General features: G+C 36.9%; 1 protein-coding gene across 4 annotated transcripts in view; it reads right to left on the bottom strand.

Annotated features, from left to right (window-relative positions):
• NBAS (NBAS subunit of NRZ tethering complex) overlaps positions 1 to 23,671 on the bottom strand; it is a 390,542-nt gene that overhangs the window by 273,340 nt on the left and 93,531 nt on the right. For all 4 annotated transcript variants that reach the window (XM_005576512.5, XM_074012306.1, XM_074012305.1 and 1 more), the window contains 5 exons: positions 20,961 to 21,112; positions 20,246 to 20,386; positions 19,913 to 19,991; positions 14,282 to 14,386; positions 13,796 to 13,932 (listed from right to left, as the gene is read on the bottom strand). In XM_005576512.5, coding sequence (XP_005576569.3) covers positions 13,796 to 13,932; positions 14,282 to 14,386; positions 19,913 to 19,991; positions 20,246 to 20,386; positions 20,961 to 21,112 — 614 coding nt within the window. The remainder of the gene's footprint in view (positions 1 to 13,795; positions 13,933 to 14,281; positions 14,387 to 19,912; positions 19,992 to 20,245; positions 20,387 to 20,960; positions 21,113 to 23,671) is intronic.

Below are 23,671 nucleotides of genomic sequence, written 5' to 3'. Positions count from 1 at the left end.
CAGTTTAAAACATCAGCTTTATACTGAACCACATTGAACCATGCCTGGAATACAAACGTTAAGTCTCAGCATGCCCATTAAAAGCTACAGATTGCCAGACTGGATAATACAGAAAGATCCCATTGTATGTTGTTCAAAAATAACACACTTTAAATTGTTTTTAAAAGTCAGTGTACATCCAACATTAGAAAAGCAAGAAAGGCATCTGACTTGAAGGACATGAGAATTTCATCACTGTTGAGAGGGAAAAACAGTTCTTTATGTTTTCCCAGAGTTTAGGTAAAATAATTCTCTTGAACCACTCCCTGTGATTAAGAGAAAAGGCTAATGTGCTGTGTTAGAAACCAGGGTAGCGGCTCTCTTGGCTCTCTGGAGTGAGATGGCTAGAAGATGGTAAAAGGAGAGAGCACGAGAGATGCTGGTAATATTCTGTTTCTTAAATCTTGTTCACTTTGTGAAAATTCATCAAGTTGCACATTTATGATTTGTTCATTTTCCTGTATCCATAATTCAATTAAAAGTGAAATTTAAAACCTCAACTTCATTTGATGCAATGCTCATTAAGCACTTTATTAGTAATTTGGAAGCTCAGGTACCTCACACCAGGAAAGGGGCACTGTCTCAGATAATAAATCCAAGCATCAGTGTTATCAACAAGAAATATTCCTGTCTTAGTCCATTTATGCTGCTAGAACAAAATACCTGAGACTGGGTAATTTATAAAGAACGGAAATTTATGTCTCAGTTTCAGAAGCTAGGAAACCCAAAATCAGAGGTTTCGTGTCTGGTGAGGGCCTAGTCTCTATTTCCAAGACAGTATCATGTCGCTGTGACCCCCAGAGGGGATGAAGGCTGTGTCCTCACATGGTGAAGGGAACAAAACAGCAAGAGAGCACTTCTTTCTCTCAAGCCTTTATAAGGGTGCTGATCCCATCATGCGGACTTGGCCTCCCAAAGGTCACACCACTTAATACTGTTGCACTAAGAATAAAGTTTCAACATGAATTTTGGAGAGGGCATCATCAACCGAACTATAGCAATTTCCTATTATAATTTTCTATTTTGTTCATTCATCTTCAGCCTTTTGCAAGCCTAAAATTATAAAATTAAAATTAAATTATAAAATTAAAATTAAAAGATACCTATAATATAATCTATATTCCCATCAACATCTACAGAAAAAATTGCTGCTGCCACTCCTACAACCATATCCCCTATTATCACCACCATTACTGTCTAATGAACACCACTTATATGCTAGCAACTGTGCTAGATGATGTATCTCGTACGTTACTTAATCATAAATACCTCTACAATTTCCCATTTCACACTTGAAGAAACTGAAGCCAAGTGACTTTCCAAAAATAACACAGCTAGCATGTACTCACACAAGATGTACGTCCCTGTTTCTGATGGAATGCACCACTCTTTCCAGTATACTATACTACTACTTCTCCACATTAAGTATGTCAACACCATATGCCATGTGATCCCAACATGCATATATGTCATGGATTTTTTTTTCACAGTTCCTATTACATGGCATCTAAACTTTTAGGATTAAATGCAATAGGCACACACTGAGGACAAAACTTTTCTTAAAATAATGCATGTCTTGTCGACAAAATACGATTTTAATTCTTAGCAGAAGTTTCTTCTTATAAATGCAATGCTTAAACAGGCTTGCCTATATCAGAAATTAGAAAAAGGTTTATTTATATGTTAATTAAATATAGTGTGATAAACACACATGGCTATTACAGACAAGTTTTACATACTAATTAAATGTGGGACCAAAAAGAATTATAGGGACTATTTACCTCAGGCAATAAAACCATTCAGAAGATGTTACGATCTATGTAAGAATCATACATTCTGAAATTATTGGTCAAGGTTTTTAGAGTTTGCAAGAAAATGAATAATGAAATAAAACTCCATGAAAAGGGTATCATTTGGTATCTGACTCTAGTAATAGCATCCTTCTTTTTAAGAGAACACATTAGTTTAAAAAAAAAAGACTCTCTCAAAGATTCCTTAATTTCAAATAAAAATGGAAACTGCAAATTACATTGTTACATTAAAAACACTGGAAAATAGTTACATTCGCACTAAAACAATAATAAAATTAAAATTATTTATTAAAATAATTCCCTATTTCAGAACCTCTTTCACTAATGCCTCTCAAGTTTTTGGCCCTAAAAGCAAAATAATCCCTTTCTGCTTATCTCATGAACATGCTATGTGAACTATATGTGAAACATAAAGTTGGTAGGTACACTTAAAGACAAATGTTCCATACTCAATCATGAGATGTTTGTTGAATAAAAGAGGAAATGGGTTAATTAATTAGTACACCTTCATTTCCTTAGGACTCCCCAGAGTACCAGATGCATAACAAATATCAATGTCAACATACTTCTAAGGCCCCAAAAAACTACTCTGAAATAATACTGACTTACACCTTCTTAATCAGAGAGCTCGCCTTAAAGCCTTTTTTTTTCTTTAAATAGGAAGATAAGAACTCATTCTATCAAGATCTAGAGTGCCCACAGTGCCAGGAGACATGCAAACCAATTACCCCTACCACAGATCCTAACCCTGTTCCCAGCCAATAGAGGCTGTTAGGCCTTTCTTAGCTGATATAACCACAAGGTTATTCCTGGATTCACAAACTGCCAGCATATCCCACCCTGTTAAGTACTCTGTGGACTTCTCTCTGTGGACAGTCACCTCAGAAGGCCAAATACTTTTTCCAAGCCCGAAATATAAAGCCATTTTATTGTTCTTTCCTCATAGCAGCTCAGAAATAAACTGCACATAGGGGAATTGAATTTTGATTAGGTAACTAATCAAGTTTCCAATGTTAAAGGGAAAAGAAACACTTTTATGTCTCCCTGGAGAATCAAAAAAGTAAATGCAATGCCCTAATCTTTCCATAAATATTTCATCATCCAGTCTACAGTTTAGGTGATATTTTATTACCACAACAAAATTAGGGTAGAACTAGAATACCAAATGAAAATTACTTCTTTTTAAATTTCAGGGAATACAAAAAGAAGTAACAGGACTAGGCTATATAAAAGCATAAATAAAGAGAGATTCATCTTTGTTTACCGGAAATACGCTACACTAATTCATTTTCACCTAACAAGTTAATTGGGAATATGTTTTGTACTCTGTGAATAAGCAATATGATGCAGACAAAGCCTCAGTATGTGAAATACTTTGGATTAAATATACACTCAGACACTTCTTTCCTATTCAAATTTCCCAACATCAAAAACATACTCAATTTTCAAGGTCTAGATCCAGATCTTATCTTTTCCAGTAAGGCTTTCCTGATTCACTTCCTTTGCAACAGAAAGTTGCATCTCTCCCATCTCTAAGCCTATCTACACTCCTCATATAACGCATTTTAAGATAGTTGTATCTATCTTAAAGTTGTATCTAACCTGTCTGATCTTCCCCACTGATGACAAATTTATCTGTGGACAGGTACCACATCTGATTCACATTTCTATTTATTTACTGAATCAAATATAGTTCCTTTATATGGAACACAAGTATTCCCTAAATATTTCTGAAATAATATAAAATTTATATGACTCACACATTTTCGTTAAACTGTTCTTTCAATGAAAGTGAAACAATATAAAGCAATTTAGAAATGTTTAAACTTATTTTTCTTTTTTTCAGCATCAGGTTCATTGTTGATGCTTTCATTTTTAAATGAGTTTACATGTACTCATGATTAATTATAAATTTCACTCAAAAGAAGGTTAAAATTCAAAAGCCAATAGCTGCTTTGCAAGAAACATTAACATTCTTCTTATGGAAGACAACTTCCTGGAATATCCATAAAACTATGAAACGATACCAACAGTAATTGATTCTGGGACTGTCTGGGAGAAAAAGATAATTTACCTTCTTTTATTTATTTATTCATTTTAGAGACAGAGTCTTGCTCTGTTGCCCAGACTGGAGTGCAGTGGTGTGGTCACAGCTGACTATAACCTTGAACCCCAGAGCTCAAATGATCCTCAAACCTCAGCCTCCCTGGTAGCTGGAACTACAGAAGCGTGCCACCATGCTCAGCTAATTATTTTTATTTTCTGTAGAGACAGGGTCTTACTACATTGCCCAGCTAGTCTCAAATACCTACCCCCAAGCTATCCTCTTGCTTTGGCCTCCCAAAGTGCTGGGATTATAGGCATGAGCTACCACATCCAGCCAATTTACATTCTAAATTGAAAGCTGCCTAGAGTCCATTTTGATGTCAAAAAAAAAAGACAGTTCAAATTATTTCATTTCTGGAAAATCATAAACTAATGTAATTATCAAAATATCATCAACTTAAGCCTTAAAATATAGTTAAAAGTAGACTTCTAACTACCTTTCATTTGTGAAGAACTGGAATAATATCCTCTGATCTTTTTAAAGGTGAGTTTCTTATTAATGATTTAAATTATAAAGTGAATCAATTTGACCTATATAAAATTTGTTCTACTGGAAATTTTAGTAATATGAATATTGATGTTTTGTTTTCATATCATAAGTTTTATGCTGCTGTAATAACATAAAAATTCTCCACGTTTGCCTATTCAAATCCATGAGTTGTAAAATAAAGTATCAGAAGACATACTAGAAGTTTCCTTCAGGTTGGATACTCTCTTTCTCACCAAAAGATGAAGAAGAGGTTCTTCAAAGGGGTTCAGGCAAAAATAGTGACATAATCTCCCATGTCAAACTAGAGTTTATCTCCATCCTTTACAGTTTTGCAGCATAAACAGAAACATGACCCACAGGTAGAAACCACTCTAAATCTTATATAATCTTAATATTAATTTCACCAGAAGTATATCATACCTTGAGGACATTACGCTAAAAAAAACAAAAAGTCAATAAATGACAAGTACTGTATTTCCACTTATATGCCATACCTAAAGAAGTTAGATTCATTAAGATACAAAGCTGAAATGTGGTTGCCAAGGGCTAGGTGGGAGGATGGGGAGATGTTTAATAGGTATAGAGTTTCACTTTTGCAAGATAAAAAGAGTTCTAGAGATTGGTTGCATAGCAATGTGAATGTACTTAACAATATTGAACTGTACACTTAAAAATAGTTAAGATAGTAAATTTTATGTTAGGTGTATTTTACAATTCAATATTTTTTAAGATAAAACTAAAAGTGTATTATGGCCAAATGGTCCTAATGGTCCCTATGCTCAACTGAGTCAACAAGATATAAGGATACAAAGTGTGATTTATGAATGCAAAAAAGATGTATTCGCTCTGAATAGGATTGTGGAAGAAGATAACTAGAATTATGTCCATGCTTACAGTCTGAGAAAGTCAACAACACATTTTCTTTACCGATTCAGTTTCAAGAAAATCTTATTTAGTTTGTCACACTACCTTGCATTTTCTAAATCTGCTCACATAATCATTTATTCATTCAACAGTCATTAACCATCATTTCATGTATGTACTATATTCACAGCACTTTACTAGGAGATATGTGTTAGTGTTGTTTTTTTTTAAAAAAATTGTCACAGGATACTATGACCTCTGCAAACAGAGTAATACCCTCCAAATTGGTCACCAGAAGGCCCTCCAGTATGGGTAAGTGACAATGACTCATCAGTAGGGAGAAAAGAATGCCAGACTTCTTTATCCAATGATACTCCCCAGTGAAAAATGGGAATTGGAAAACTTCTGGAGACCCTGAATATCCTGTTGCACCATCAAGTGGGGCAGAGAGCACAAAAGGAACAAGGCCCAAGGAAAGCAGGAACGACCCAGGGTTAGCAAGAGAATAAAGTACCAAAGGCATCAGTTGAAGCATGTAGAGCACAAAGAGGTCCTAGGGAAGAACGCTTCTGCCAACAGGATTGTCATACAATTTGTTACACTGTTTTGCAACATTGTTCTAAATGAAGGCAGGGGACTGTGCTTTCTGTGCTCTAGGAAAACAGCAGTTTCTGAAGATGGGGACTAGGTACATATTGAAGATTAAGTTGGCATCCTATGTGATCTAAACCACTGCTGACCTAAAATTGTTCACTCAATCACTTTTTATTTTTAGCCTTACTGATAAGCCATAAAATTACTGTGAAACCAAAGGTCGGGAATAATTAGAAGATAACAGATAATCCATGCAATCAAATTCAGAAACACCGAAAACATATTTTCATACTTTACTCAATTACAGTCCATCTGCATGTTACAGCAGGCTTTTCACAGTCAAACTCTCAATCATCAAATAACCTAACTAAACTTAGATACAAGCAAGCAAATTGCCAGATACTAGAGTAACAGCTTTTCTTTTCTTTCTTATTTATTTATTTATTTATTTTTATTTATTTATTTTTTTTTTGAGACACAGTCTCTCTCACTCTGTCGCCAGGCTGGAGTGCAGTGGTGCAATCTTGGCTCACTGCAGCCTCCGCCTCCCAGGTTCAAGCGATTCTCCTGCCTCAGCCTCTTGAGTAGCTGGGACTATAAGTGCGCGCCACCACGCCCAGCTAATTTTTGTATTTTTAGTAGAGACGGGGTTTCACCATGTTGGCTAGGATGGTCTCGATCTCTTGACCTCATGATCCACCCGCCTCAGCCTCCCAAAGTGCTGGGATTACAGGCGTGAGCCACTGCACCCAGCCTAGTAACAGCTTTTCTAAGAGGGCAAGAAGAATCAACAGAGATTCCATCAACAGAGTTTTTCCACTTATACTATAAAATATTTTAAATACTGCAATATTTCAAATATACTAACTATAATTCAATATTTTCTTATTGATTCTGGAGATAATCTAGGAATATAAATGAGTATCAATTCTCATTGTTCAGTAAACATATAATTGTCAAAGAATTTCTTAATGAACAGATATGGTAAAACAAGAGTTTATTTCCAGATATTGAAAGTAAAGGAAGTCTACATGCAATGTGGTATCCTGGACTGTATCCTCAAACAGAAAAAGGATATTAGTTTAAAAAAAAAAAAAAACTGTTAAATCCAAATAAATCTGTAGTTAGCTCACAGTACTGTACAGTCAGTTCTGCTATAATGTTTTAAAATGCAAATTTGTTCCAACGAATGGATATATTAGGAAACAACTTAAGTGTAACACAAATTTCCTAATTGCTGATGCACAATTTCATCTTTCAGAAGCATCAGGTGAACATGGAAAACTGCCCCCTGATGAACCAAGCCACGCTGGATTCCGTGTGCATGTACATTCCTCAAACATCTACCAGCTATTTCAGTTCACCAAGTGTGTGAGAAGCAACTCCCATCCACAGCTAGTGTTACAACTCTCCATCAGATTTCTGATCACCCTCCTTTCTCCACTTTCCAGTAGCTCACAAACTGCAACTCTTCTGATACCCAGCTTCCATAAACAAGGTCTTATCCAGGTATTTTTCAAGGTAAAGGGCCATATTTTAGTATGTAAGTATTTCTTAACCATTCAACACACGTAAAACTATGCTGCAATTTTTTTTTTTTTTTTTTTGAGACAGACTCTCACTCTGTCATCAGGATGGAGTGCAGTGCATGATCTAGACTCACTGCAACCTCTGCCTCATGGGTTCAAGCGATCCTCCTGCCTCAGACTCCTGAGTAGCTGGGATTACAGGTGTGTGCCACCATGCCCAGCTAATTTTTGTATTTTTAGTAGAGATGGGGTTTCACCATGTTGGCCAGGCTGGTCTCAAACTCCTGACCTCAGGTGATCTGCCCACCTTGGCCTCCCAAAGTGCTGGGATTACAGGCGTGAGCCACCGCACCCAGCCTATGCTACAATTTTTGTTAGGTTACTAAATATGTTCCAGTGAGCAAACTTCTTCAGTACTATACCATTAATCCCCTTTTCTCATATGCCCTGTGGTTTTCACTAAATAATTCTGTATAATGCAATGACTTTTAGGAATTCATGTGTCACGTTATAGCAGAACGGACTATTCCAGTGCTAATTTCTAATTCTGACAAATATGCTGTGGTCATATAAGAAGAAAAAAAAAAAACCTAGGTGAATAGCATATAAGAATTATCTGTGTTACCTTTGCAACTGTTCTGTATACATATTCCAATAAGAAGCTTAAAGCAATAAGTATATGAAGTATATAAGCACATAAGGCCAAGGCTTCAGCATGGGATTCTGTAGTAATAATAATTGCTAACACTAAAGTAACACTTAGTTGGTGCCAAGCACTTTCCTCAGTAGTTGACACACATTAACTCATTAATCATTCTCACAACACTATGAAGTAAATACTATGAGCATATCCATTTTACAAGTGAGAAGACTGCAGTGCAGTTAAGAAACCCAAGATCACAAACCTAGGCAGCTAGATAGTCAATGCTCTTACTCCTACGCTACACTATTTCAACAGACAACTGCTCACAATACAATTTTAACCAAATTGTATTCATCACTCAGGAAATATTTTCAAATAGAAAAAGAGCAAAAATGAAAAATCTAAATAATCTTTCTGAAACATGCTATAGGCACCAAAACATACCCCACTGACAAAATGTTTCTTCTAACAGAAAATCTCTATTATCTCAAGTTGTGGAAGCTAACAAAGACTGTAAGAAATGTCACCTTTGTACTTTAAAACAGCCAACTAGAATATCAAATGAAAACATTTTATAACAGTTACAAACTCAGAATAGGTGGCTATAAAAAGATGCATCACCTATGACAGCAAATGTAATTTCAAAGCTTTATAAAACTTGCTCACATTTCATCAATGTCAAATACACATGATGATTTAAGACTGACAACATAAAACACAAAAATAGCACATAATTTAGAAGTTTCCCAGCTTTCATAATCATAAAATGTGTTTGAATCGAAAGTGGTTAATCAAATGTTGGTTAAATGTCAAGGCAAAAGTTCTGCCAGTGGGATCTCAAAACAGAGCAGGCAATAGGTCAACTTGGCATAACTTACTATTGTTTTGCAAAATTTAATACAGCTTGAACTCTAAAATCTAAAATTCTATCTGTCCTTCCATGTACTTAATTTGTGGTCCCTAAGTCACTCATTCATTCAAAAAAATATTTCCTGAGCTACTGGTTTGTACTAGGCACTGTTCTTAGTGCTGCAGCTACATTCGTGAGCAAGAGGCAAAGTCCCTTCTTTATGGATCTTACATTCACCCATTCATTTATTCATTCATTCAGCAAGTATTTAATGAGTGCCTACAACATTCCGGGCAATATTCTAATTGCAGGAGATAAGGATGGAAACAAAACACACAAAATCGCTGTCCACTGGAGCTGCTATTCCAGAAGGGGAAACAGACAATAAATAAGATAAATAAGTAAAACACAAATTAATTAGATTACTATATAATAAATGCTAGGAAGAAAATAAAGCAGAGAAGGAAGATTTAAAATAAAAGTAGAATTTTAAATAAATTCTTAAATAGGAAGGCCAAGGAAGATCAGATAAAGTAGAGAAGACAAATAACCATGTAACATATTAGGAGTAAGTACTATGAAGAAAAACAGAGTATAGGCAGAAAGTGAGGGCAAAGTGAAGCTTATATGAAAAATGTGGTCAGGGAAGACCTTTATGAAGAGATTAAGTTGAGTAGAGATTCAGAACGAAGTAAGAGACCCAGTTACAAGATGACACAGGAGAAGGGCACACTAAATTAAAAAGACCTAGGGCAGGAGCAGGCTTGGCAAGGTCAAGGAACAGTCAGAGGCCTGTGTGGCAGGAGTGGAGAGCGCAGGGGGCTCTAAGCAATCCTCCTAACAGCTGGCTGAAGACCGCACAGCGAGACAGGCATTTGGGGAGTCATACACGTAGAGTCTAGTGACTTGTTTCAATTCAAGTCACTAATTGACTTGAAATCAATTCAACAGATTATTAAAAAGTCATTATTACTTGCAAAATATAAGTGGAGGAGTTAAAGAAAAGAGCAGAATGAAACAGGCTGAGCCACTGAGCAATGTACACTCTCAGAAGAAGAATAAGGCACACACATGGAAAGCGAACAGCCATCCAAGACAGTCAGGGAATGTCAAGGTCATTTTATTAGTTTTCAGCATTGCTACTGAGGAGAAAAAAGAAAAGAGCAGAATGAACTGCAATTACTTATTTAGGGTATGTTTAACTTTTCTTTCTTCCTCGTTTGACAGCATGATGCTGTAACAGGAAGTGCTACTGCTTTGTAAAGCATCCCTGATCACTCCTGCTGAAGAGGAGCTATGCTCTACTCATCCTCAGTCCCTACCACAGCTCCAGGCACGTTTGAGGTGCCCAGCCAATGGTGCGTGGAAAATGGAGGAAAGCACTCACGCACCAACAAACAGGACACTGCTCATCTGAACTAATGCTTCCAAGTGATTTGAAAATGAATATCAAGTATTCAAAGAACCCTCACGATGGAAATAATTTTTATAAGTATATCTTACTGCTCTACTTGTCATTTAGGGTAAAGCTTCAATTAGAATAAAAGAGTTCCATCCTTAACGATGGGTTGAAACAGCAGTTGAACCCTTCAGGACCTCGGTAAACACAGACCTGGGCTTCTTCCAGGTTAGCAAGTGAAAGTCCATCTGCACTCCCTGCAGGATACTTCAAAACCTCTTTTTTAAATGACACAAGAGGACCTAATTTATGCAGTCGGCAAACATTTTCAGTATACTCACTATACAAGCGCCACCCTAACTGGGATCTGAACATAAGGAAGAGATGGTCTCTGTCTTTAAGAGCTAGTCTGGTATTTATGAGAGAAGGAAATGAGGGAGAAAGGCAGAAATAAGTATGACTAAAACACAATGTAAAAGGTGTTACACAATGAAAATAAAGAATTATGAGAGTATTGGGAAAGGAGTAACTTACAGAAATCCTCATAGAAGAGGTTCTGCCTGAAGCACAACTGTGATTTTGCTTTGCAGTAACTATGATACGGTTTAGATGTTTGTTCCCTCCAAATCTCACACTCAAATGTGATTCCCAGTGCTGGAGGTGGGGTTTGGATGGGGGGCAACTGGATGTGAGGGCAGATTCCTCATTAGTGGTTCAGCACCATCCCCTTGGTGATGAGTGAGTTCTCACTCAGTTCCGGTTAAGAGTCTGGGACCTCCCCCTTCTCTCTCTTGCTTCCCTCTCACCATGTGAGGGCGCCTGCTGCCCCTTCACCTTCCGCCATGACTGGAAACTTCCTGAGGCTCTCACCAGAAGCAGATGCCAGCACTATGCTTCTTGTACAGTCTGTGCAACTATGAGCCAATTAAACCTTCTCTCTTTATAAATTACCTCAGGTATTTCTCTGTGGCAACACAAACAGACTAATATAAACCTAAATTATGAAAGGACAGAGATATTATTGTAACCTATTGTTCATTCTATTTACTACTATAGAAAAAAAATAGTATGAAAGACTTTCTTGAGAATAAAGGTTAATTTTAAAAAACTATTTTTTCCAAATGTGTTTAAAAATGAGCATAACTTAAGAACTCATAAGAAATCAGTCTCTTCAAAGTTTGTCTAAACAACATATCCCCAAACAATGATTCAAAATAACATCATATTCTTTTCATCATACCCTGCTGCAATAGGGTATGACTAAACTATTGATCACAATTTAAAATGGTTCTTGTGGCAGGCCCCATAAAGGAACCACAGGGCATTCAAAGGTAGTGTGGCATTGGGTACTGTGCAACTCTTTTGCAACCAACTTTCAAATTTCAGGTTAAAATCAAATGCTTATCTAAGCAATCATCAGAAAACACTGACAATAAATGCATCCAAATCTGAGGAGATGGGGGAGGCCCTTCAGGGTGGTATGGCCTAGACAAATGTATCCAAATCTAAGGAGAAACTGCCTTTAAAAAAACGATTGAGACAGTAGCCCTTTTCTCTATACTAACAATTTACAGTAGGAAAGGTAATTTCCATTCAGATTAGATTCATTCTGCAAAGAGGCGGAGAACAATAGATATAATTATATTCTGAAAACATGCATAAAATATATTTATAAAATATCATTTACATTATCCTTCACTATACAGATCTAAAATTATTTGAAAATGAAAAAAGCATCCTGAGCTTTTTCTTTTTCTTCTTTTTTTTTTTTTTTTAGACAGAGTCTCGCTTTGTTGCCCAGGCTGGAGTGCAGCGGCGTGATCTTGGCTCACTGCAAGCTCTGCCTCCTGGGTTCACACCATTCTCCTGCCTCAGTCTCCTGAGTAGCTGGACTACAGGCGCCCACCACCACGCCTGGCTAATTTTTTTATATTTTTAGTAGAGACAGGGTTTCACCGTGTTAGCCAGGATGGTCTTGATCTCCTGACCTCGTGGTCCGCCCGACTCGGCCTCCCAAAGTGCTGAGATTACAAGGAGTGAGCCACCATGCTCAGCCCTTTTTCTTGATTTTTATCAAAACAAAGAGTTACTTTTCAAGGACTAACACTAATGTAAACTAAGGAGTTTATAATATATTCTCAGTGCTTACTGACCTACAACTTAAAGTAAATACAGGTTCAAATTCTGGCTGCACATATATAGATTTCAGCATGCTGCTAAACTTCTGTAAATCTCAGCTTTCTGTAATAACAGGATAATACCAAAATTACTTGAAGACCAAAAATAAATAAGTGCCAAATACATAGTAATTACTCTATACATGTCGACCATCATCATTAATACCCATGCCTAGAAATAGGATATTGAGTGGAGGCAGCAAGGGAGGAATGAGGAAGCCAAATGATCCCCGTAATTTGAATAACATCTCTTAGCACCGTAAGTTTCCAGTAGCTGAAATTAGTAAAAATGATTTCAGTCAGAATTATCTTAACAGTGCACTAAAGGGTACTTTACAGTATACTATAGTTAGCAACCAGATATAATAATTATCAATTCTGGTGTTACTAAAAATATGCAAAGTGAATAAGACAGGGACTGTCAACCCATTTTAAAGATGAGTAACTCAAACACAGAAAAGACAAATCATGTAGTTAACCATTGAGCCACACTTACTAGTGGGCTAGCTCACCACAGGTAAAGGTTCACACAAATGGATGTGTCATCTTACTCTTTTGTCTTCTGCCTCTGTTCAGTAACTGACCTAAGCAAGGTATGCTCAGCCCTCCTGTTTTCTCCCAGGTGCCATTCAGGTCTGGGGCAAATGGCCTACCTGTTTTTGAGTTATCAGTGAGACAAATGTACTCCCTCTCCTTTATTCTCAGGAACAGAAGACTACCAGGTGGTAATACAGGGACTCAATGGTTCCAGCACAGGCTTTGACACTATATCACATGCTGCAACCCAATTATCAAATCGCCGTAAACTGAGAGGAGAAGCATTAGTCTAGTGGTAAAGCAATATTTCAGTTTCCCATTTGTCTTTTTGCCTGTGGTATTTCCTATGAAGACAGGGTTGCTAAGCAAAGGAAGATGCAGTATCCCTGGGTTTCTGGGTCTTCCCATCTAATACTGTCAAAAACACACTTCAATTTCTAAAAGATACAACTACCTCAGGCATACATTATCCTAAAACCTGTTCTTAACCAGAAAACAGTATGTACTAAATACAAAGAAGTAAAATCAGAAGGCTTTCAAAAAAAAAGGAAAAAATTGTGCTTGTTAAGGTAATCCTGTTATGTTAGAAACACTTGGGCTTCAGGACCATTTACAATAACTTAATTTTTTATCAGGAAAAAAGTTTAAATATATTACATTAAAATTATTATTTTTTTTAATTTTAAGGTGTTCAGCATGACAAGAAATTATCAATATATAGAAAGAAGGTAAAACTCTGTTAACATAGTCACATACCAAGCTTCAGGCAGCAAAACAGAATATTCATGTGGAGAAGTGGTCTCTGGAAAGTTGGAGAGAATCGCAAGGCGATGAGGAAGCAGGTCGGAGCCATGATAAGTAAACAGAATTTCTAGAGCTTGTACATTACTTTCCTGTACAAAAGGCAAGGGGTAAGTTTCTAATGTAAATCTAAGAAATAAAGGAGTGATTTTATATGACAACATTCAAAAACTAACTTTGTCATGCAGCTCTGATATGAAGCACTTTGAAATGACCCTGGTTTTTCCTAGCCTATATCCTGTTTCTCAATCTACGGCTATGAAAATTATTTATTTTTAAAACTCAGAATGATGGATATTAAATTAAAATTTTCCCTACAATTATTAATATTAAAACAAAAAAGAAAATGCAATATATGCACACAATAACATTAACTGCACAGCTCAAAGATTTAGAGAGTGTTAATAACCATAATTATTTTATTTACCAAAAGCAAATTACCTGAGCATAAGTTCTAGCTGAGAGAACAATATTCTGATTTCTGAATTTCTTAAAGAATTCAGCATCATATCTCTGTTCAGATGCATGAGGCACTCCTAGGATTTCCTGAGGGGAAACAGTGATTTAATGAAAAGGCTTTTAAATATGGGTGACAAGAAAATATCAAAAACCTTTACAACTCTGCCTGCCTAAATAAATAAGGCCTGAATTAATTAATTCCAACCATCAATTGTTAACTAAAGTACCACATTTGCATTCTTGCCTTTATTTTGAAAAGTGCTATATTAATAAATGTTATTTTTTTTAATCCAGAAGTAAATGAAATAGGCAGTAAAAATTAAGTTAATTACATTAGGACAACCAAAATCAACCACTGGGTAAAAATAAGCAACAGTCATGCATGACAATGTATTATGAGCACCTGAACCTCTGTAGGTGAACTTTAATTTTACCACTTCTAGGGTGACCTATGTCAAATGCAGATTGAACCATTCATTTATTCAACAAATATTTACTGAATGCCACTCACCATGTGCTAAGGGAACTGTGACAGGCACTGTGATACAATGAATAATACACTTTTCCCACCCTCTAAGTAGCTTAAAATCTAGGAATAGGTGAGGGGAAATACTCAGTAAGGTGCCACAACTAGTTCTGGGAGGACAGAGAAGTGGCCCACAAGCTGAAACATAAAAGACAACGAGAAGTTAGCCTTGGAATTGCAAGTGTAGGTCTCCCCACTACAAAGTACGACTTAGGGCTCATGTCCGCCATGTTTAATACTGAATCCCAGATTCCTAGCACACTGCCTGTCAGTATTATTCTGGCCACATTTATAAATAGTCAATAAATATTTGTTGACTGAATTAATTTACAGAGACAGGAAAGAGAAGAATGAGGAGATGTGGAGGAGGTGAGGGAGGGAGGAGGGAGGAAGGAGAGCTGAGAAGTTCACCTGTAGATGGGTTAAGTTGGCAACTACGGCATGTCTAAAAGGAGCTACACAGTGAGCAGGTGAATACACAAGTCAGGAGTTCTGGACTAAGATGTGGGTTAGAGATATATGGCATAGGGTGATTAATACGGAAGTATTATTCCAAGGGAGATTAAACAGAATGAGTTTGAAAGAGCCTGAGGAACAACATTATTTAAAGGATGAACAAGGAAAAGGGAACCTGCATCTGAAAAGTAGATGGAGGAACAGTCAGAGAAGTAAAGAGAAAAAGAATTTAATGCATACTCATGGAAACCAAAAGAAGAAAAGTATTTCACAAATGTTCTAGCCAGGCGCAGTGGCTCACGCCTGTAATCCCAACACTTTGGCAGGCTGAAGTGGGAGGATTGCTTGAGCCCAAGAGTTTGAGAACAGCCTGAGCAAGATGGCAAGAACTCATCTCTACAAAAAAAAAAAAAAAATTAGCTGGGCATGGTGCCATGTATCTGTAGTCCCAGCTACTTGGGAGACTGAGATGGGAGAACAGCTTGAGCCCAGGAAGTCAAGAGTGCAGTGACCTATCATTGTGCCACTACACTCCAGCCTGGGCAACAGAGCAAGACCCTATTTCACAAAAAAAGCTCTCAGTTCCTTGACTCCTCATGCATGACAATTATTTCCTCTATTTCATCTCAGTTATACATCCTGTCACAAAACCCTGGATCTCTATCATCATCAAAAGACACTGTGTGAAACACTTCAATGTCTAGCCCCGACTCTGTGATTACCGCACCTAATCTTCCTACTCACACACTAAGTGGCATTTCAACTACTCCTCAATCTCACAGAGGCATCCAATCCACTCACTCTACTTCTTTGTTCACTTTCCATTTCCCCTCAAAGTCCCTCATTCCTTCTAATCAGCTTAAAGTGCCTGGTCCATGGCTATAAAAGGGCTTCTTAATCCCTGGCCTCTTTCCCTTTATTGCATTCATCCAGCAAATCATTCCCTAACCAGTCAAACCCAGCTATGATCTCTGAACACAAGCTATGAAGTCACTGAAGATAAGTCACAAAACCAAGCTGACAATTCCCATTTTAATTTCAAAACCTCAACCTTGCTTGGATCCTCATTCAAATGAATCAATGCAAAAAAAAAAAAAAAAAAAGCACCAGGAAAATCTGAAGATAAAGTAAGTATCAGATGTTATTAGGGAATTACTACTAATTTTGTTAGAAATAATCATATCATTGTGGTTCCAGTTTTTTAAGTCCTTCTTAGACATACATACCTAAATATTTAAGGGTGCAATAAGATATACGGGCTTTGCTTTAAAATATTCAGTGAAAAAGGGAAGGCAAGAGTAGAAAAATGGAGAATAAAAGACACACATAACTGGTGCATGCTGAAAATGGTTGGTGCTGAGCAATGGGCACATCGGGCTCATCACACCACTCTTCTCTATGCTTCTTTGAGTGACTGAAGTTTTTTATAATAAAAAGCTAAAACATTGATAAATTCCAGGCAACATGATTCAAACAGATAATTAGTGCTGCTCATCCACGCTACTACATTTCCCGAAGAAGTTTTATTTCCTAGTCTCTGTTAGGAACTTTTCCACAACTGTCATTCTTTCTCGACCTCCCACACCCTATTCCTCAGCCCCTGTTCTCAGCGGAAAACCCTGCCTTTTGTGGACACTATTAGATGAGAAACTCCTCATTTTCCAACCACCAAAACTACAAACCTACCTGTATCTGTAATAAGATTTTCCTTCCTTCCAGTTACAGCAGAAAGAAACATCTCTCTGCTCCTAAAAAGCCTCAAAATCCCACCGATGCCCTGGATCCCATTCGTATTCCACTTCTATAATCATGCAAGTATCCTCTCTTTCTTTTGTTCCATAAAATCCTCCTCACCCTCTACTATTCATTCCCATTAATATAAAAACAATATTTCTTCCTTCTATTCTAAACACCTGCTATAGATACCACCATCTTCTCTGCCCCTCTTCACGGTCAAACTTCTTCAAAGGGCGGCCCACAGCCACAGTCTCCTCTCCTCTCCTCCACTTTTTGTTCTTTCCTAAACGTGCCCAACCTCTGATGAAAATTCAATGCAACTACTCACATGGCAGGAGACCCTTCCAAACATGACCACAAACTATTCTAACCATACTTCCCACCTTTGTTCTGTGCCACCCCTCACGCTCCCCATCCTGTACCCTGACTAGCTTACTTACTCAACAGCATGACACTTGCTTTCATGCCACTGGGCCTTTACATGGCACACTGATTATCAGCATGGGCTACCCATCAGAGAGACCTGATTATGAGTCCTTGCTTCCTACTTATTTGGACAAATTACTTACCTTCTCTAAGCCTCAGTTTTCACATCCATAAAACTGAGAAGATGACAGTACCCATCTCATAAGACAACGGCTGACAAATAGTTAAGTCCTCAAAAGAATGTGTTGGTATTTCTTAAGGGTATTCTCCTACCTACTGGTTCTTGCAATAAATATTTACTGAACCCTTCAATGAGCCAGGAACCATTCAGAGCTCAGAGACACAGCAGCAAACAAGACAAATCTCTAACTGTAAGGAGACTCCATTCTAACATCCCCCTTAAGGTCCTCCCTAGCCCCTGAAATCTGCCTTCCTTTTGTGAAAGGCTAGCTATTACTTCTATGTGGAGTCGTCTCAGACATCCCCAGGAAGAATTTGACATTTTTCTTCATTATGTTCCCTCATCAATTCTCCATACCTTTCTTATCAGCATTTAATGTCTATACAATGTGAACTCCATGAAGACCATTCCTTGTTCCTTTCTCTACCTCTCGCAATGGCACAATATCTTGCATTGAGGAGGTACTCATGTCAAATTTAAATGAATTCATTTTTATCTCATTTATCACAGTATTAATAAAAGAAGCCATGTCCTGTGATTAAAATGCAATGCCTATCTCTACTACTATCTAATGGTTAGCTATTACATCTGAATATTTTCATTACTAAGTTTTAACATTGAAATTCATCAAATTCACCTACTTTTCAAGAATTTTGCAGAATTCTCTAAAAACAGTAAGCTCAACAAATACTTTAAATGTTACTGTTACAGTATAATAATAAATATACTTACTACTGTCATATAGGGAATAGCAATTAAAAAATTAAAAAATAATGAAAAAAATTAACTGGATAGTCAAACTGAACTTGTAGGCACTTTTTAAAAAAGATATCATTAGAGAAACTAAGGCTAAGTATAAAAATAATTGTATCTGTACAGACTTCTGCAATTCACAACTGGCTTTAATATATTACCTCAAAACATCACAGAACTCAGGCATATCAACATGATGTGTTTTAAAGTAATGTGATCATCCAACAGCCAAACGAACTGTATCTATAAATGAACCTACTAAGAATGTTTCGTAACTTGTTTGCAATGATAAATGGTAATGATATAGTCATTACCAATTTTTTTTAATAACCACAGCCCTCTTTCAGTATTTTGTTTAAAAACATTTCAATTATATTAGCAGGATGGGGGAATCGAAGGCTTCTGCATTTGCCTGCATGGTCAGACGTTCTTGGGACAAGCATCACATTATCAGATGTAACATACAGTGCCTACTGTGTGCCAGTGCCAAGAGCCGAGGGGCACACACACAAGGGAGGCAGAACACAGACTAAGAAAGTAACCTCCAAGTGAAGTCAAACTTTAAAATGAAAAACTTACCTTAAAATCTAGAGAACTGCAGCTACAAGAGTCATGTAAGAAAGCAATCTAACCTACGTATATTTACTGAAATGTGGCTGACTTACACTTACACTTTAACAATATCTAAGTTGGTCTTAAACTACAGAGTGCCACTGAAATGCCCAAGATGGGGACATCTATGTTTGTGTCCCTGAAGACCCAAATGTGAAGTATACTGTTTTTAAGCTCAAATACCTAACTTCAGCCCTAATTAGGATCAAAGGTGAATCAAGTAAATTCAACCCACTAACAAATAATTAAAATAGGCCAGGCGTAGTTGGCTCACACCTGTAATCTAGCACTTTGCGAGGCCGAGGCAGGCGGATTGCTCGAGTCCGGGAGTTTAAAACAAGACTGGGCAACATGGCAAAACCCCGTCTCTAAAAAAATACAAAAATTAGACGTGTTTGGTGGCATGCGCCTGTAGTTCCAGCTACTCAGGAGGCTAAGGGACGAGAATCGCTTGAACCCAAAAGGTGGAGGTTGCAGTGAACTGAGATCATGCCACTGCACTCCAGCCTGGGCAACAGAGTGAGATCCCATCTCAAAAAAAAAAAATCATTAAAATAAAATGAGTCAGAAATATTCACATTAAAACCTAGTATATACTGAACTCTGGTATGGAAAAGAGTTACGTGCCATTATCTTAAAATCAAAATATAAAAGTAAATGAAAAAGATTATGAATCTCGAAACACAAATGCACTAAAATGGCTAAGGCACTTCTATTCCCTAGTCTAACAAAACAACTTCTGGCTTTCGCAATCTCTAATTTTTACCAAAACTAGTATATAAGAGAACCTGCTTCTGTAAGAAATCAATTTTTCCCAGAGAAATAGTTCTAAGGACCAAGAATATCCGATATTAGGGCAGCCATAGCACTTATAATGACAGATAAAATGAACATAATTGGTTTGATAAAAATTATTCCTTACCTCATATGTTGCAAGTCGATCTAAGTAGGTTAATAATTTCCGTCTACAACGGCAAAGTTCCTTTTGTTCCAGTGTCAACCTGTTTTGAATAACTATATTAGGCCACTTATATTTACACAGAATTATTTCTCTAGGAGTTACAATGAAAATTATTAATACTCCATTGAGCCCAAAACTCATGAAACAGTTCAGAAAAGCACAAGGGTAAGATAATAGTAAGTACATTTGATTTAAGTTGCTGAAATAATTTGGACTAATTACTACACTAGTAAGGAACACACTGAAATGACTATTTTAAAGAAAGTATCAAATGAACAGTAACAAATCATTTACTTGGAAAAGTTCACTAATTTCAGTAGTTCCTGTCTCTTCTTGAGCTCCTTCTCCTTTTTATTCTTGGCAGGCTCTTCATCAGGTGGTGAAAGTTCTTCATAGGAGATATTGTCAATGTCTACTTCACCAGGTAATGTAAATCTGCAAGTATAAAAGAACAAATATATTTTCATCATTTTTAAAAACTTCATGCTGTGAAAAGCTTTCTCCTATTTTGACTGATTTAATTATTGATTTGCACAAAAACAGAAGGAAGTATTTGAAAAAAACTTTTGCCATTGTAAACAAAGTGATCATTCATTATATCCATAGATGGGCAAAAAGTCATCAGTAATTATCACAAATAGAAATCTAAAAATCAAGAAAATGAAAACTATTTAGGAAGAGATGTGGGGTTACATTCATTCAATGTAAAGCAGCCTATGCAGAAAATGTCCAGAGTTTGCTATTTGAATCACTTCTTCTTAAGGTCTTCAAATGGTAATCATGTCAGTCTCATTTTAATTATTTACTTCTCAGATATATTCTCATATTTATATTTTTTAAAAAGTTCCAAATGCCTGATGAGCAATGACTTCAGATAAGAAAGTATTGATCAAAAGCAACTGCTTCAGTAGAGAATAACTTAAAGAAAAGTTTACCCAGTCCAATGTCTCAGTACAAAAGTTCTCACAAAGTCACTTTTACTTTGAATCCAATTCCTTCTATAACCAACCTGCCTTCATCTGCTCCTTTCCCTATTGCTAAAAGAGCCTCCAGGTCTGTGCCTTTTAATCCATATTGAAGCAGTTCTTTGGCAGCATCCACATTTTCAGGAACTCTTTCCAAACACTCATGGAGAACCCAGGATCGCTTCTTTATTTTACTCTGGATATAGAAGAAGAAACAGAGGAATTAAAGAATCCATGACATCTCACAACACATTACAACTGCCTTCAGAATTGTAAAGCTATATCTAATTGCAGCTATTTAGGACCTTGGCCACAGGGAGCTGCTAGAGGAACTCAAAAGAAAAGCAGCCAATTCCCTAATGGTGATTACAACTGGATGCAGGGAGTGTGAGTTTACCTGCTTGCTTTCTTCCTCTAATGAGCTACACAGAAACAGAAAGCTCAGGACTCATTTTTGGTAATATAAAACGTTTTCTCCTAACTTGTATAATTGCCTTTGGCTTGCACTGTGGCTGTATAATAGAGCAGACAATAAGGCCGAAAGAGAAGATATATTCTGCCATAATTAATAAGCATGTTTAACTTTTAACAAATGAGCCCATCAAAGTTCTGTATTTATTTGACCATGAGATATATCCCAGGGTGTAAATAACTTAATCATAAAAAGTCATGATATGCTGTTTTTTGGAAAGATCAAGGTCCTATTCCTCCCTCCCAACTGCTTTCTCCAACTCCATTCAAAATCCCTGACTTGCCCTCCTCCTACAAAGAGCTATTATGGTAACAAATTTCAATTAATATTTGACTCATTCCCTAGGATCCTTTATATATTGCCTCACATCAGTTCTTTCTTCAAATGTCTCTTATTAATTCACTTTCCCTTTTCCACAGCTGCAGCCTCCATACCAGTCTAAATCATCAACACAAAATATCCAGGACACTGCAGGAGTCCCCTGCTCTGAGCAAGCTTTCCTACCTTCCTTCCACTCCAATCCTCTCTACACCATCTTCCTCTGTGCTTCCACAGTCAGAAATCCACAACAGTAGATAAATGCCTAAGTCATCACAACCTTTCCACATCCTCCTGAACCCAAATCAATATATCTTTTTAATCATATTTCCCAATGTTCACTATTGTCAAATATCAGTGCCAGCAAACTGGTTGATGTACAGAGCTCATCTATCCACAAAATGTTTACTGGGCACCTACTGCATACCAGGCATTGAAGTAGACATGGAAAGACAGCAGTGAATAAAACAGATTTAGTCATGGGCCTCATAAATCATGCTCAACGTCTTTTCATTCGTTCATACCATCTGTCTTGTTAAGAATGTCTTCCTTCCTTCTCACTCAAGAAGGTCTACTTTAAATCCTTCCAAATCCCTGCTCCAAACATCTTCACTATATAAAGCCTTCCATCACTACCAGATCTATAATAATAATCACTACCTTCACTGGGTTTCTAGAGTTTTATCTGAAATCTGTTTATATGGTCAGTTACATTCAATATGGTGAACCCCTATCTCTACTAAAAATACAAAAATTAGCCAGGTGTGGTGTCATGTGCCTGTAGTCCCAAGCTACTCGGGAGGCTGAAGCAGGAGAATCACTTGAACCAGGGAGGCAGAAGTTGCAGTGAGCCGAGACAGCACCATTGCACTCCAGCCTGGGCAAAAAGAGTGAAACTCCATCTCAAAAAAAAAAAAAAAAAAAAAAAAAAAATCATAAGCTCCCAATGAGTAAAAGTCACATTTATGCCTGTCCTGTACCCCTTTGCAGTCCCCAGCATAGTGCTCTTGCTCTTAACTGGCTATTTATTTAACTAAACAAAATATTCCCCTCCCCAGAAAAGTACTTGTTTTGTCTCTCTTAACATCCCTCAACTCCTTCAGAGATAAAAACTGTCCTTTACTATATCCCAGAAAAAGATATACATGAACTCATGAGCTCATTGTCTTAGATTACAAAACAACAAAGAAAAATAATATAGAATTAGTGTTTTGATTTTCTAAAGAAAATACAAGTAACTTTGTCTTCTTCCGTTTCATTACCTCTCATGCTCTTTCACCTCTGATATCTTGCTTGTATTAATGTTAAGTTTATCATCCTGTTTGGCTGATGCATCATCTTCTTCCACACAACTTTTTCATGTTATATTTTTACTTTTAATTACTAATGTACAAAACTTTTAGGGAAGTAATCATCATGAAATTTTCCCAGTGTTTCCCACAATCTTCCACAGTGCAAAGGTATTTTCCTTTCTACATGTTAAGATCAGAAGTCCCAACCTTTTTTAAAGTATGTCATGAGTCTAACTATAAGTCTTTCTTACAAAGATGCCAAAGGTTAAAACATACAGGTTTGCTATGAAATCAATGTGTCCCCCAAAATTCACATGTTGAAAAACTAATTCCCAGAGTGATGATGTTTGGAAATGAGACCTTCAGAAAGCAATCAGGTCATGAGAGTGGAGGCCCCATGACAGGATTGGCGTCCTCACAAGAGGAGGCAGGAGACAGCTTGCTGCCTCTCTCTCTGCTCTCTGCCATATAAGGACACAGCAAGAAAGAAATCCATCTGCAACCCAGGAGAGTGCTCTCACCAGGAATGAAATTGGTCAACACCTTGATTTTGCAATTCCCAGCCTCTAGAACTGTGAGAAATAAATTTCTGCTGTTGAAACCACATAGTCTGATATTTTTGTTGCAGCGGCTAAAACTAATTGAGACAAGACTGTATATTAATCTTAACTAT

Source organism: Macaca fascicularis, chromosome 13 (genome assembly GCF_037993035.2).
Source record: "Macaca fascicularis isolate 582-1 chromosome 13, T2T-MFA8v1.1".
Classification (NCBI taxonomy): Eukaryota; Metazoa; Chordata; class Mammalia; order Primates; family Cercopithecidae; genus Macaca; species Macaca fascicularis.
This window is presented reverse-complemented; position numbering and strand designations above follow the sequence as displayed.